Below are 15,632 nucleotides of genomic sequence, written 5' to 3'. Positions count from 1 at the left end.
TGTGTGTCTATGTGCTGGGTGCATTGGGTTGTCTAAAGCAGCCACAGGAACCGGCAGCTCTGCAGCAGCCTAGTTGAGCATCCGATTCAAAATGGCTGGGCCCGAGGTCCTTTGTACGGTGTGCGTCTCCACCTCCATTAAGGGCTGGAAGCATAAGCCACACTCTGCTCTTGCAGCAACTTCAGTCTGCTTTAACTGCTGTGGCTCCCTCCTAGGATTTGTAGTTTGATGAAGGCCTTTGAGTTCACTGCTATATAGGGGGAGTGTTGGAGCCATGGGGAAAAAGATGGAGTTATTTCAGTTGTATGAACTTTGTCTTATTTAGGCTAGGATATAGGATGGCAGTTGTGCAGCCCTGTAAGGGTTATTGGATTGCAACTCCCAGTATTCCTCAGAAGTGGCTATGCTGGCTGCTGGGAGCTGCAGTCAGATGGCATCTGGAGGGGACAGGGGCTGATGCCCAGTACCCTCTGTCAAAGGCTTCTTGGGAAAAGGTGAGTTTTGAGGGCAGTTACTAACATTTCAGTTCAGGAGAGGCCTCTTGAGTGGAAACATCTTGGAGAGGCCCATTTCGTGGGTGGGGGCTTTGTGTCTGTTGCTGGGTTTTTAGAGAGGCGTCTCCCTCCCGTGGCCTGAACTAATTTTAGCCTCTTGGGGCAGTGGGTTAGGGAGTGGGTTTTTGGGCGTTTAAAATCGGTCCTCACTCCGTGAGAATTCTTCCATGCAAATGCCACTTCCATGCTCAGAGAGATGGGAGGCTGCATTCTCAGCAACTGCCACGCTCTTGGCATAGCAGGCAAAACCCACCCTAAGCATTTATTTTTAGTTTGAGAAACATTTCTAGATTGCCTTGTAGCTCCCAGTGGGATTTTGTACAACAGAGGGAAAGAAGTAGGGAAATCTTTCTGTCCCCACAGATGGGACCTTTTGGAGGGCATGGAGAGAGGTGGACCTTTGGGTGCTGGAGGCCTCCTCTGCGCACCTCTTGCTCCACTTTGCAAAGCAGAACTTGGACCTTGGTGGAACAGGGTGTGTGCTAAAAATGCAGTTAAGTGCCACAGTTAACTCCACAACCTTCATTTTATTATTTTGTTTGTGTGGGGTGGTGGTGTTATACAAGTGTGTCTCCTCAGTGTCCACTCTTCAGTATCAGAAAGGATGCCCAGCACTGCTCCTCCCTGTTTGCAGCCCCTTGGTTCTCCTTACTACATTTACAGGCCACAGTGTGGGAAAATCCTCCAACCTGAGAGTGGGAAAGGACCCCTGCTGTCTTTTTGGTTTGGTGAGGGGGGGAGGTGAATCCTCCCACAGCAGTTTGTTAAAAAAGCCTCACAGGTTGGGGCCAGTTTTGGGTGCTGGTTGACTCTATGGCTTCCTTGGTGGGCAGATGAGTTTCCTTAGCAGCTGTGCGCAGCGGCGACCTGGAGGTCACAGTGGACTTCCTGATTGAGGTGGACAAACTGGTGCAGCTGATCGAGTGCCCGATTTTTACCTGTAAGCCGCCTTTTCTCTTTCAGCCAGGTGCAGGTGTGCGTGTGAGCGAGTGTTTGCAAGAGGCTTGTGGGGCAGCATCTGTGTGTATTGGTGCATATATGGGCCCCAGTCAGTTTCTCCCTCATTACAAGTGGTGACACGGCCCAAATAAATAGAGCAGAAGTTATGTGCCGTTTTGCTGCAAGACCCTCTCTTGCGCTTGTCCACAAGGGACATGCGGCAGCGTGGCGGTGGGCGGGACTCTGTGCAGAATGTAGGTTAGCAATGTGATGGGGAGTGTGATGTCCGCATATGAAGGTCTTAGTACTGCTGGCCTTTAGGACCAAGGGAGAGCAGGCACACTGTGGCCTAGAAATGCCAGTGGCTGTGGCCTGTCTCTTGCTGTGGGGGTCCACGCCTGCAGCCCCCCAAGCCCTGCAGCCCACCTCCCCTCTTCTCCTCTTTTCCTTCCAGATCTCCGGCTGCAGCTGCTGGACGTCAAGAGCAACCCGTACCTCATCAAGGCTCTTTATGGGCTCCTGATGCTTCTCCCGCAGAGCAGCGCCTTTCAGCTCCTTTCCCATCGGCTCCAATGCGTCCCCAACCCAGAGCTCATGCAGGCGGCTGCAGCAGCGGCGTAAGTCTGGCCCTTGGCTAAGCAGAACCCATCCTCTTGCCTCCCCCTCCTCATGCCAACACTGCCAGGGATCTGGGTTCCTCTTCTGGGCTGTCCCTACAGTCATCTGGTGATGGGTTTTGGCCTGGCCTTTTGGCCTTCCCAAATAGAGTGAGGAGTGGGTGCTGCTGTCTCAGAGACCCCAGTGGGCACCCCAGACCCTGAAGGAGAGGAAGGTGCTGCCCACTGAGGGCCTGGGCATTGCAGGGTCTCCTCTCCCTGTGATTGTTGCTGGTCAGTTCTGTAGCTCCGTTTTTCTGGCATTTATGGGGAGGGCAAATTAGCATCAGTGGCTGGGGTGGGCACTGTCTGGCAGGGTGCCATACTGGGGCAGTTGGTGAGGCCTCCTGGCAGGATGCCATTGCTGCACTGGGACAAAGGCGTCCACGTCTCGTGACACCAGAGGCAAAGGAACTCTCGGGACACCACTTTAGATCAGGGAGTCTCGCTTGACCAACACCCAAACCTCCCACCCCAAAGGGGTGCCCCATTGTGAAGGTGGGGAGGTCAGGATGTCATGGGGCTCTCCAGTCCCAGAGCCTGAATGTTCTGGGCTGCAGTGGGGAGAGGCCTGTGTGCCAACAGAAGGCTGATGGAGGTCGGGGGAGGGGGAGAGCCCTGGGAGCCTCAGGCCGTTTGTTTCCTGTACAGCAAGGAATCCTGGCACATTTGCCAAGGGAGGCTTCCACTCTATGGCACTGTGAACTGTACCTGGGTGCCAAGGCTTGCCAAGGCCTGGTTTTGGTCCGTGTTATTCCCCCTCCTTGCAAGAACAGAGCCTGGCGCAACACGGATCTTTCCACAGTGCATTGAGAAGGAAGGGTGGGTCCTTTATCTGGGTTGGGCTGCCTGCTGGCACCCTGTTTCTTGCAGAGTTGCCCCGGGTGGCAGCTGACCTGGATGAGGGGCAGTGGGGGCTTGGACACCGCTGTCCTGAGAAGAGGAGAGGCAGCCCTCTTCCCTCCATCCCATCCCATCCCAGCAGCTAGGCTTGTTTTCTTGGCCCGGCACAATGGAGCTCTTCCGAGTTTTGTCTATATTTGGTAACCCTCGGAGGGCCATGCCTCATCCACAGGCATTTGGCATCTGGGATGGAAAATTTTCACTTGTGGTATTGCCATGGAAACAAGCAGAGGAGCCCAGGAGGAGATGTGGAAGGCTCTCCTTCCCCTCCACTTGCCAGGGTCCCTCTGGGGCCTTGGTGGTCAGTCCTCTCCTCTGGCCACCCGGGGCCCAGGTTGTGCACGAGAGCTGCCCACTCCAGCTTCTCCTTATGGGGCACTGGCCTCACTTCCCCGGGCCCCTCTCCATGCCAGCGGCCAGCCTTGCCCCCCTTGCAGACCTGGCTCTTGGCCTCAGCTGCCTCTTGCTATCATCTTGTTAAAAGACTCCTAGAAGGAGCCAGGATCCTCTGGGAATTGTTCCTGAGCCAAAGAGCCATTCAAAATGTGACCTGGGCTCTGCTGCACATGGGTTTGTATGGCAGGCAGGTTGGTAACCATGTGGCCCATGGTCCAGACATGCCCCCTCTGTCTTCTTCAGCCTCATCCCAGGGCCGGTTTGTCTCCTGAGCCAAAAAGGGAACACTAAAATCCCTGGGAACTTCCCAGAGTGGCCATCTTCTTTCCAGAGAATTTAAGAAGGTCTCCTCTCCTGCCCCTGGGGGACTTTTGCAAAGTCAGGAATGGACTTCTGACCATTCCCAGTTTGTGATTCTGGGGGGAATGAGTGGTGTGTTCCCTCTGCAGGTCCTGGGGGCCAGGAATTGGTTGCAGCACTCCAGGACCCCCTCTCTAAGAGAGAGAGTCTCTGGAAAGTGTGCTGGGGGTTGCCTGACTTTTCCTTTCTTAGATGGGAATTAGAAGGTTTCCCTGCTCAGCTCCATTGGTGGCTGGGCTGGAGTGGCCGTGGGGCAGCACCTCCAAGGACCTTGCCCCCCAGTCAGGAAGCCTTTGGCCAGTAAGCTGTGGAGGTTCCTCCTGGCACCACTTCTCTGCACCCAGGAAGCAACCTTCTCGGCACCTTTTCTGTGGAGGCCCAGTTGCAGGATTTGGACCTCCTCCCTCCCTCCCTCCCTCCCTTTTGCCTTCCCCCAAACCCCCCTTTCGCTTTTTCCTCCTTGCCCCCCCCCCCCCCCCCACTGAATATTTGGAGCTGTCAGACAGGCTGAGCGTCTGCTTAACTGTGACCTACATTCCATTAAGCATTGGCAGTGACTTTCATAACAAATGCAGCTGGGAAGCCCCCTCCCAGCGCACGGCAAACATACACACGCACATGCACACGCAAGCTCTCACTCTCCTGCAGGCATGGCATTGATGGGAAAGAGAAAGACAAAGGTGACTCCTTTGCTTTTTTCCCTTTCCGGAAGGGGGCTTGTGCAGGGCAGGTTGGGGGAAGAGAGCAGAGGGGTTTGCAGCAGGATCTCTCCCCACCACCCAAAATCATTAAGCAAAGGGACCATTGGTCATCCGACTCAGGTAGTTGACATGTTGGGGTAGGGGGTCTTTTGCTGGAGCTCCCAGGTTTTTTATTAGAAGCCCCATCTGGTCCACACCAAGGTCTCTGAGCAAATGGTTCTGGCAGGAGCCTAATACTGGGAGGAAACTCAGAGGTCCTGGGGGCCACCATGCCCCGTCTCCCTCCGCAGCTCTCTGGCCACAGAATGGGGCTCCTCTGTCCAGCAGCATCCCTGGCAGATGGACGCTCCTCCTCCTTGCCAGTCCCTTCTCTGGGGGAGAACCCCCCCTCCCCGCTGACCCTCCTTCCAAGGCAGTCCATTCTGTCTAAATGTGAAGTTGCTCTCTGTATGAGAATGTGGTGTTCCTCTTCTCCTGTGGGGTGCTTTTCCTCTTCTGGAGAATGTGGGGGCGTTGGCTGGCACCTGTATCCCAAAGTGGGGCTGGGAGGGCACCTTTCTCCAGCTCCAGCCTGCGTACCTTTGCAGAGGAGACTTTGCCTGTTGCCTGCCATGGACTAAGGTTCCTGCTGCTTTTAACAGTGGTTTTTAAGTTTAACTGTATGGACTGCCCTGGAATTTCCCAAGAGCAGCATATAAATTTATTCCATTAATTTGTGGCAGTGGTTTGGCCACAGAGAAGGCTCTCTCTCTCTCTCACCATTAGCTGCTGGCTACTGAAGCTTCAGGATAGGCTTTCTGGGCCAGCCTTGAGTCTGTGGCCACTGGGCTGCCAGGAGCAGGGGCAGAGGGCTAGCCCCAGAGTGCCTTCTCTCACCTGTCCAAGGCTGCGGGTGGCCCTGGCAGGGGCTCTGCAAGCCAGGTCCTCCTTGTGGGGCCACCAGCCTGGCCCAAGTTGAGCCAAGGCAGCAGCCGGTGGCCATCCCCCTTTGGCCAGGGCTGCTCAAAACAGGTCTCCTGAAGCGTCCCGTCCCTCTCTCTTCAGTTCAGGCCAGGCTTCTGCACAAGGCCTGGCGCCTATCGAGTCTTTCCATTGCTCTGGAAACCCATAATCTGTATATCCCACGGTTTGCAATGTCCTGGGGCTGGTTGCCAAGGCCCAGAGTCTTCTCAAATGGTATTTCATCTTTCCCCACTTTGGAAAATGAGTTTTCAAGGTGTTTGGGACAGACGCTGACACTGCTGCTGCTTTGTGGGTTCCAGGGAAAGAGACAGGACTGGGAAAACCATCTCCTTTCTGGGAGCAGCTGATGTCAGCAAGACTTTGGGCGCTTGGAGGTCTCTCACTTGGCTTGCTGAGGGAGCGGGCGTTTGGCCGAGCAGCCGGGAGGAATTCTCCCTCCTACCAGCCAAGGTTGTTGTGGACAAAGCAGGCCCAGCATAGTCGGCCAACCGTGCGCCACTCTCCAATCAGGGGCACCCCAGTTCTTCAACTAAACTGGGCAGATATGTTATATATATCCTTCCATTTTCTCAAGACTAGGACACAAAGCAGCTTATTAACCAAAGCAGATGAAAACCTTTTTAAATCGGTTCATTTGGGTTGAACAGTGGGGAACTGGGAGGTTTAAAGGAGTGACCACTACCTGCCTCCCTTCAAAATGGGCATTGTGGGCATGTGGCCTGGCATCACTCCAGTGCCCTTGTGAGAAGGAGACAGCATCCTTGCACTTGCTCCTCCTCACCAGCATTTTGAGGGGAGGCCCTGAAAAACAGGCACTTCTTTGATCCCCTTATTCCTATAATCACCCTTTTTTTCCACCATTGCCTGGCCTGGCCTGTGGCTTTTGTGGGACTTGAAGCCACCCATGCCTGTCTGCAGTGGCCTTCTGACCCATCTCTGGGTCAGATTTTGTTTTCCATCAGCTCAACAAGAATCACTGATGCCTTCTGCTTCTTCCTTGCAGGGACAGCTCAAAGACCGGCCTCGGGTTCAAGAAGGCTGCCACTAACACCCCCATCGACTACGCCGAGCTGCTGCAGCACTTTGAGAAAGTCCAGGACAAACACCTGCAGGTCCGGCACCAGCGAGCCGCCCGGGGAGAGAACCTGGACCGAAGGGCAGTCTTCTGAAGGCCGGCCGGCCGGCCAGTCACCCCCTCCTTCCCTGCCAGGGGGCACAGAGAAAGTGGGTGGCCAGAGCAGTGTTGCTTCCATACTTGGGAACAATGTGGAGGTAAAAGGGCAGCCATGGGCATGTGGCCAAGGAGCACCCTGGCCTTCAGCAACCGGCCCCCGTTTGCCCCCAATGGAGGGGCTGCTCTTCATGAGGACGGAGCTGGTGGGGGGCCAGTCCTTGCCTTTCCTCAGGACCTTGCCTTGCAGCGGTCACACAATGGCCATAGCCTTGCTGTGACCATCACAGTTGGGAGAAAGGCCAGTGGGATGGAAAGGCAGCCTCTGGGGAGGCAGGTCTTTTGTGGCCCCCTCTGCCAGACTGGCCTGGGCACCTGTTTGCTCTCTCACCTGGCACGCCGGTCCTTGTGCATGCGACCGACACCTGCGACGTGCAAAAGGACCCCAGCAGGGCCACCCCAATCACGTCTGTGGGTGCACAGCCTTAAAAGTCCAGCCCCTGCCCCCTGCATTATGTGTACATGGACAGACAGATCTTGGACCAATGAGATTTGTAGCCTGAGGGCATCTTTGTACTATTGTAAAAATGTCCCTTGTTGAAATAAAAGGATCATGGGAAACTCAACCCCATTCCTGCCCCACAAGCAGGCGTCTCCTTTGGCTGCATCCCATTCCACACTGACCTCCTGCGCTGGACCCAAACCCACTCCAGGCCCATCAAATGGGGCCAATGGGACCTTCTGCCTGGGAAGGACACCAAGAAAGGGCAGGGGCTGGTTGGCCTTCAGCAGGAAAGATGGAGGCGAACCCCTCCCATCATCCACAAGCTGCCATAGGTTTCCTGGATGCCCCTGCAGCCCTGGGAGTGCTCTTGGGGCGAAGACAGGCGTGGGGTGTTTTTGTGGAGAGGATTTCTAAAACCAGGCTGCGATTGCAATGTACCTCTCAATTGCAAGGCATGGAAAATGCAAAGCCCAGCTGACTTGATTGATTGGGGTTTGTTTTTGTTTTTTTGAGGGGGGGATTAATGGAAAATCTTCATAGAAAATCCTGAGTCTTAAAAAGAGTTGGAGGGGGCCATGAGGGCCACCTGTTCGGACCCCCTTCTGCCAAGCAGGAACATGCCACTTCTGTTTAAAGACCTCCAAGGAGGCCCACTGCAATCTCAGGCAGCATCCACACTGGAGAAATAACCCAGTTTGGTGCCACTTTAACTTGTTGCCTGGCTCATGGCTATGGAATTCTGGGAGTTGGAGTTTGTTATGGGATCCTGAGCGGACCATCTTCTGTCCTGAGGGTAGCCTCTTGTTCTGTGTTCAGACACACACACACACACATATATATCAGACTAGTTTGGGGGGATATATATATATATATATATATATATATATATATATAGTCTGATACACACACACATATATATATATATATGGGGGATATATATATATATATATATTGATATAGTCTGACTCCTTTCTCTCAAACTAGTTTGGGAGAGAGATATTTATGTGTGTGTGTGTATTGTGTTTAGACCCCCCCCTCTCTCTCTCTCTCTATGTCTCCCCCAAAGTGTCCTGAGCCCCAGCTTTAAGAAGGAGAGCCTTTGGTGCCTGTGGGTCTCTCTCTCTCAGGGTTTTCGGGGCTGAGGCTGGTCCCCCCCAAACAGCGAGAGAGACTCGGGATAGAGGCCTTGCCAGGCCTGAGGGTGAGGCCATGGACCATCGAGGAGCCCCCCAGAGGGCCAGAGCGTCTGAGGAGGAGGGTCCCCCTCCGTCCTTCCGGCGCCACTTCCTGTTCATCTCTGCGCCTGCCCCGCCGCGGCCCCGCCCCTCCCTCCGCGCCCACGTGACCAGAGCCCTCCCCCTCCTCCTCGGCGGCGGCCATTCTGAGGGAGAGGAAGGGACAGAGGAGGAGGGATGGCGTCCGTCGGGGCCGAGCGCGGGAGCCGCTCAGCGCGGCCTGGAGCCCGGGGGCGGCCCTGAGAGAGCAGCGGAGGGAGGCTGTCGGTGAGGCAGGCGCCATGGAGGCCTGTGGCCCCGCGGCGTCGGAGAAGGAGTGCGGGGCGCTGGGGGGGCTCTTCCAAGCCATCGTCAACGACATGAAGGTGAGCGGCGGGAGGCAGGAGAAGCGCAGCCCCTTCGGCCGGGGAAGGAGGGAGGGAGAGCTTCCCTGGGCATGTGCAGAGCGCCGCGGAAGGGGGCTGGGGGCGGGGCCTGGGCGCCGAAGAGGGAGCCAGGGAGAGGGGCTCCTCGTCCCCTGCTCCGGCAGGACTGGCCCCGACTGAGGGGGGCGAAGGAAGGGAAGGGTTTGCTCGGGGCAGCTGGGGGGATATCGGGGAGGGACACTGGAGGGAGGGTTCCTCTGGCCCTTCTCTCCGCATCTGGGGCCCCTGACCCAAGGCCACGGAAAGCCGAGGGCCTGGTGCCTCCCTCCTTCCCCTCCGCCTCCGGACCCAGGGTTCACCCGGAGGGACCCCGCAGGCGCCTCTGGCCCCGCTGCCCTCTGGAGGGCCTCCTGCACTCGGGCGCAGGAGTCACCCCGGGACACGGGACACTCCTCGGCCGCAAGGGCTTCCTCGCTGGCTGTGGGCCACTCCTGGGGCCGACCCCGAGCTCTGGTCCCGAGCCCTCCAGGAGGAGGAGGAGGAGGAGGAGCGGGGCCTTCCTGGCGGATGCCCCCTTCCTTCCCTGCTCCCTCTGGGCCGGAAGGGGGGCAGAGGGACACGGCGCCCCAAGGAGGGCCCCGGCCCAGCCCCTTCTTCTTCGGCCGGGCAGCGATACCCAGAGTCATGGAGAGGGAAGGGCCCGAGGGTCCAGCTCTCTTCTGCCAGGCAGGAATGCCCCCAGGGCCACCCACTCGGCCAGGCGGGCGGGGAGACGTCGGGTCCCAGCGTTGGCAGGAGCAGAGCACCCCTGGGGCAGGCTCCCGTCCGCCTGGAGGCGAAGGAACAAGTAGTCGGCGCCTTCGTACGTGTGTGTCGCGTGTGCCTTGCTATCTATCCTTGACACTGGGTTTTGAAAGGATGTTTCATTGTTTCCAGAATGAAGGGCATTTCGGAACAGGGGCTGGTTGGGTGGCGCTGTTGTAAGCCGCCTTGGGAGCCCCGTTGGAGCAAAGGTGGGGTGGCAATGAATTAAATAACACAACCGGAGAGGGGGGGGATGTTATTATTGCTTGTCTTTTAACTGATGTTGTTTGTCTGTTGATTGTGGTTGTTCCCACGCCTCAGTCCATGGGGAGGGGGAGGTGAGAAAGTTGTTGTTGTTGTTGTTGTTATGCCTCCCCTCAAAAAACAAACAAACCCAGAAGAGGATGTAACAAATGGTCCAGAAAGGCAGTCAGCTTCATTGTGGAAAGGGAAAAGGAGTCCTGTGGCATCTTGAAGTCTGATATGTTTATTTGAGCAGGAGAAGGTGCGGACCCCAGTCCCTTTCCTCCTTTGCAGTGGAGGAAAAGACCCCAGCCTCAATTGTGGGTCCCTTTTGGGGGGGGGGCGGGGGGGGAAGGCCCAAAAAAAAAGACCAAAAAGAAACTGGGGGGGGGGGGGACACTTCCCCCCCATCCCAAAACCTGTAAAGCCCCCTGCTGGGCTGTGGGGCGGGGCTTTTGGATCATTGGGGAGGGGTCCCCCTGCCCCATTTCCTCCCATTCTGCTGAGGCCGTCTTCCTCCTGGGCCCCCTCTGGGGATTTAAGATGGCCGCTCTTCTTGCTGGGTGGGTGAGCTTTAATGGGGGCAGCCCCTCCCAGGATGGGCTGGTTTTCAAACAGGACACCCCCTGCCCCCTAAGTAGCCTCATGGGGGGCTTACCCTCAGGCTCTACAAGAAGGAAAGGCCTTCTTGCCAGCAGCTGTACCTGGAATTGACAGGTAGGTTTTGTTGACCCACAAGGAGCCATGGGTAGCCACTACCCCATTGGGGTTTGAGGCAAGGAAGGGATCTTGCCAGAAACTCCCTTCAAGCCTGGATTTTCTTGCAACATGCCTTGGGTGATTTTGGGAGCCGCCAAGCAAAGCCATCCCACATTTAATGCCTGACAGTGAAATTTTGGTGGGTCTTCTCTCCTGCCCCCCATGGGGAGCTTTTTTTGGGGGGGGAAGGAGGTGGGGCAGGAGAGGAGACCCCCCCCCCCAAGCTAGGGGCACTCCTAAATCTCTTCCCCACTCCTTTGACTGGCTCAGGCCGCCTTTGGTAACCTGAGGGGGCTACCAAAGCCCCTTTGATAGGGGGGGGGCGCTATGTCAGCCCCAGGGCTCTTCCAGCCCCCCTCCATTTACTCTCTGCCCCTCTTCCTCTCCCACCTCCCCTTTTCCTTCCCTCTGATCTGTGCATTTTACATTCGGGAGGGAAAGGGGATTCAAACCATGTTCTCTTTTGCTTTAAATATAGGCTTCCTAATCACCATGACCCACTTTTTTCCTCCTGTCTGTTGCTGCTTCTTCCTTTCCTTTCCAATTTTTCTGCCTCTCCCTGTTTGGTGAATTTTAGCATTCTTGATAAACAGTGGTTGCTGATGGGATCCCGGTTGGGGGTCTGCAAGGTGGGTCCCCCCCCTCACTTTGTTGTCACTCTTTCTACTCAGAAAGTTAGGGCAATCCCTGGCCTTGTGGCTCGACCACAGCTCCCACCAGCCTCAGCCAACATAGCCATGCTGCAAAGATGATGGGAGTTGCAATACAGCAGTGCTTGGAAGTCTGCACATTCTCCACTGTTGGTGGGGGGAGGACAAGGTCTGTGTGTGGAACTGGAAGCTATCTGCTAATACTCTGCTTGTGGTTTGGGTCCAGCATCACCCAGAAACGTGGGGAAGGAACATTGTGCAGATGTGGCAACGCAACCCCTCTGTCAGTGCATAGCATCCAGGCTCCTATCTGTGGTATTGCACATGGGGCATAGGGGCAGAGAGTGTGAAACCCAGAGTGGATTCACTGCTCTTTGGATGTGAGGAGCCCCTGCCACTTTCATGGATTGGGGTGATGCTGGCTGCGGCAGGAGAAGGGCAGCAGGAAGTGGCAGTTGCATCCAAGAATGGAGGGTTTTATTTGGTTCATGAGAACCAACGTGACCCTCATAAATAGTGGTTTGTGTGTGAGTGTGTGTTCAAGTCGCTTCCAACTTACAGCAACCCTGGACTTGTTCAGGATTTGTTCAGAGGAGGTTTGCCATTGCTTTCCCCTGAGGCTGAGGAAGTGTGACTAGCCCAGTGGGTTTCATGGTCGAGTGTGAAGTGAACCATGGAAACCACTACGCTACACTAGTGTCTTACTACAACTCTAGAGGCCAGGGTTTGGTTCCCCACTCAGCCATGGAAGTCCATTGGGTGAGTCACACACTCTCAGCCCCAGAAAACCCAGTGACAGGGTTGCCTTAGGGTCACCATAATTTGGAAACAACTTGAAGGCACCAAACAACAGTTATTACTTTACCTTTCAAACAAAAAAGTGCCAATGTAACTCGGGTCGGATGATTTGCCCACTGGTTCATATGTGGATTGCTTCAGAGGTACTGTGTTTGATTGGTACAAAAGAGATTTTCTATGTGGGTGGGAATGGTGGGTGGGAATGGTGGCACTGGGTGGGAATGGTGGCACTGGGAGGCCTCCTGGGTCGAGGGGGGACTGGTGCTTGTGGGTCCTGCCTGCGGAGGGTGGGCGCTTTTTGCCACTTGAGAGGAAGAGGCCGGCCCTGGCTTCCTCAGCCATTTCTTGGCTTCAGTTCTTCTTCCTTTATTCCTCCTCAAGTTGCAGCCTTCGTTTCCTAAAGAGAATGTTTTGCTTCTCCTTTGTTAAACCATTTTCACTGTGAATGTTAGAACAAAGCACATTCCCTTGCGATAAGGACGAGTCATATTTGTCTATTCTGGAGGTCATTCATCTCTTTCCAGAAAGATCAGAGTCTCTTCCTAGAAGCTAATTTCCCTTTTCCATCTCAGAAGGCATTCGCTTTCCTGATTCTAAAACAAAATCTGTAGATGCTTGATGTTTTGTAATATGGCTACTCAGTCATACCTGTCTTGTTTGTTTGTGCTGAATGTTGCTTTTGTGGCTCCACTAAGCTTACGGACAAATACAAATGAGGAGCAGTCCTATCTGTCCAGTCATTCCAAGTCCACTGCAGACATTTTGTTATATCTACATACTGTGTTTTCTCTGGGGTGGGGGTCGTTCTCCCTGTTTAACCTGCCTAAAATGCAAGGCAAGGCAACCACTGCCAGCTGCTGTATTTTTGGGGATGGCAGTAATGAAGCTTGTTTAGTAATTGGCAGCTGGTTTACAATGAATGGAGGGTTGATGAGGGAGTTGCGGGGGGGGGGGGGGCAGACTCGCATCCTGGCAGAATGCGTGGCCCTACATTGTGTTTTATGTAAGGGGCAGTTGCTATGGGCCAATGTGTTTTTTAATCTGTTTTTGTTGTCTTGGCGGATATTGCTGTTTGAGCCTGGTAGGTAGGGGTTCATGGCAAATGGGCAAAGGGATGCTCTGCTGCCGGCCAACCGTGGCTCTGAGGGCCACCACTGGCAAAGCCCTTGGCTGGATGGGAGTCTTGCCAGGCCACCCTCACATCTGTAGTGGCCACCCTGAAATAAAGCTGGCCATGCTTGCAGGGTGAGGGGCTAATCTAGGCCTCAGTAGGGTCTCCCCTACATTTAGGGTGGGCTTCTCTGCCCCCTCCGAACAGAAGAGGGGCAAAGGGGGCAAGTGGAAGGGCTGCATTGATGAGTCCAGGGGCAAGGGTTTCCCCACCTCTCCGAAGCCCACCAAAACCAGTCCCTTCTTCCTGCTGTTGCTGCTTTCACACGCTGCTGAATTCCAGGTGCAGACCCATAAAAGCCCTTAAGAAGCTGGACAGCTTCTCCATTTGCTCCTGGATTTTGGCAGGAAACTGTAGAAGGGCTTTCTCTGGTGTGCTGGCAGATTTTGGCATCACTTCTTTTGCAGGGGTTGGGCGTGAAGGGCCATGTGCCATCTCCCCCCCCCCCCACCGCCCCATTAAGGGAATGGTGCCCGGGGGCTTCACTGGCATCCTTCGGAGAGGGCTGCTTGGTGCAGGATTGGGGAGGCCATGGCAGGAAGACTCCATTTGTGGCTGTTTTAGCGCAGAGTGAGTCTGGCTGCTGAGTCACTCTTCCTCTTCCTCCGCAGCAAGCAATGTATTCCATCATGCTGTTTTCCTTCGGTCTTCCCGCTCTTCCTCCATTAACCCGTATCTGTCTCCACTTGGAGGCATGGCTCTGTTGCTAGGGCTACTATTTGTGATAAGTGATAGTCAGCTGGACCTTTGTGCCACCTGGGAAGAGCTTTGAAAGACTGTTCAGTGTGTCTGTGTATGTGTGTGAGAGAGAATGGTTGATGGAATCTGAGGCTGGCCGGATTCCAGAGCCCTACGTCCGAAGGATTTGTAGAACAAGTCGCCTTATTCCTGATATAGGGGATGTGCGTGTGTGCCCACATTGTGCCTACTCTGGAGATGCCCACGAACTGTGGTCTGTGTGTTTCTGCTGAGCATTGTAACCAGGGGATGAGAAACTGCAGGAGGATGGTGGCTTCAGATGGAGTAGCGGAGGACTGTTGGGTAGCCCTGTTTGGGGAAGGAGTGCTGGAGGCTTGAGGCCGTCCCTCTTCCTGCTGGATCCTTGGAGACTAGTAATTGATTGATTGGTCTGTAAGGTTAATAAAAATCAGGATATTAATAAAGGGCAAGATCATATCCCCATTAAGGATATGGATATCCTTAAGAGGTCCAGAGAGTGCCCTGAGGAACTGGCATTCTCAGGGAACCCTTCCAGCACAGAACGGAGCCTGGCTGCCTTTCAGATGGGAAATGGACTCTTGTTGCCTGTTGTCTGGTCGCAAGGAACAGGGACTATGCTCCCCTGGAAATCTCAGGCTCCCACATTTCGTTTTTCATTTCATTCAGAGTATTTATACCCTGCTCTTAGAGCGACCTACAAATAGTTCCCTGCCCTCAGGTGACTTGACTGGCCAGGAGGGCATTTGCTCAGCTAACACTTAGTATTCCAGCTGCACCCGCTCTTGAGATGTCACGGTGACGCATGCCTTGGTTGCATTCCATATGGACTACTGTAAGGCGCTCTACATGAGGCTGACTTTGGAGACTGTTCGATAACGCAGCCAGGATGCTGAACCCAGAGCCAGTTACAGGGAGCATATAACTCCCTTGTCGAAACAGCCCCATTGGCTGCTGGTGTGTATATAAAAGCCTTTTTGTGGAGCCATAAGGGCTTAAGAGCTCTTCTGCTGATTCATTGGCAACCTGCGTGAATTACGAAGGAGGAGGAGGAGGAGGTGGCAGCGTTGGCATTGGCCATTGCTAGGCCATGCTAGCCAAAATGGTGTAGGAAGGGGAACCTGGACCCTCTTTGTCTTGCTCTTCTCCCAGGTGTTATAAATATCCTTTCCTACAATAGACTTGGGCATCTGGCCAGCAGGAAATGGAAAATGCTTTACATTTTTTTGGGGGGGCGGGAGGGGGCTCTCTGGCTGCCTGGAATATGGGGGGAATGATCTAGGGGGCCCTCCATTGTCAGGGCCTCCGCCTCGAAAGTGCCAGGTGTGATCCTGGAGAAGGGCTCTTGGGGGTCACAGGTGGGCGGGCATGAGCCTCAGTTGCCCACATTTATGCCCACAAGTCCCTCTCTGGTGGTGGAGGCAGCACAAGAGAGAGAGAGAGAGAAAGACCTGTTTGCTCCTTCGTTTGCTCATTTCCTGCCTTGTTCCTCTACCAAGACTCACAACTGCTCACTAATGCTAAAATGTAATTAAATCATCGTATATAAAAAGTTGCTGTTAAAACAGAGTTAAGTCACAGCATTAAATCCCTTCTGAACAAATCCATTAAAAGAAGGAAGATAAAAACCAGCAAAGCATCACACAGCCCTTGAGGAGCTCATTGCCACCAGTTCCTAAAGGCCTCTTAGAATGGGCAAGGCCAGGCCCTTGTGGTGCCTGCGGTGAATGAATTTTGCCAGC

The 15,632-nt window shown here is 54.7% G+C and overlaps 2 protein-coding genes across 9 annotated transcripts in view; both read left to right on the top strand.

Annotated features, from left to right (window-relative positions):
- The window catches only part of VAC14 (VAC14 component of PIKFYVE complex), a 38,494-nt gene extending 31,220 nt beyond the window's left edge, over positions 1 to 7,274 (top strand). For both annotated transcript variants that reach the window (XM_042438751.1, XM_042438750.1), the window contains exons 17-19: positions 1,415 to 1,494; positions 1,948 to 2,110; positions 6,476 to 7,274. In XM_042438751.1, the coding sequence (XP_042294685.1) occupies positions 1,415 to 1,494; positions 1,948 to 2,110; positions 6,476 to 6,641 (409 nt within the window). In that variant the 3' untranslated portion in view covers positions 6,642 to 7,274. The remainder of the gene's footprint in view (positions 1 to 1,414; positions 1,495 to 1,947; positions 2,111 to 6,475) is intronic.
- A 1,235-nt stretch (positions 7,275 to 8,509) lies between these two features.
- The window catches only part of MTSS2 (MTSS I-BAR domain containing 2), a 34,697-nt gene continuing 27,574 nt past the window's right edge, over positions 8,510 to 15,632 (top strand). For 6 of the 7 annotated variants that reach the window (XM_042480849.1, XM_042480847.1, XM_042480851.1 and 3 more), the window contains exon 1: positions 8,510 to 8,748. In XM_042480849.1, coding sequence (XP_042336783.1) covers positions 8,665 to 8,748 — 84 coding nt within the window. In that variant the 5' untranslated portion in view covers positions 8,510 to 8,664. Of the gene's footprint in view, positions 8,749 to 10,369; positions 10,513 to 15,632 lie in introns of those variants that run through there. The other variant, XM_042480852.1, reaches the window with a different exon arrangement.

This window comes from Sceloporus undulatus, chromosome 8 (genome assembly GCF_019175285.1).
Source record: "Sceloporus undulatus isolate JIND9_A2432 ecotype Alabama chromosome 8, SceUnd_v1.1, whole genome shotgun sequence".
Classification (NCBI taxonomy): domain Eukaryota; kingdom Metazoa; phylum Chordata; class Lepidosauria; order Squamata; family Phrynosomatidae; genus Sceloporus; species Sceloporus undulatus.
Note: the sequence above shows the minus strand (reverse complement) of the source record. Positions and strands in the feature narration are given on the sequence as shown.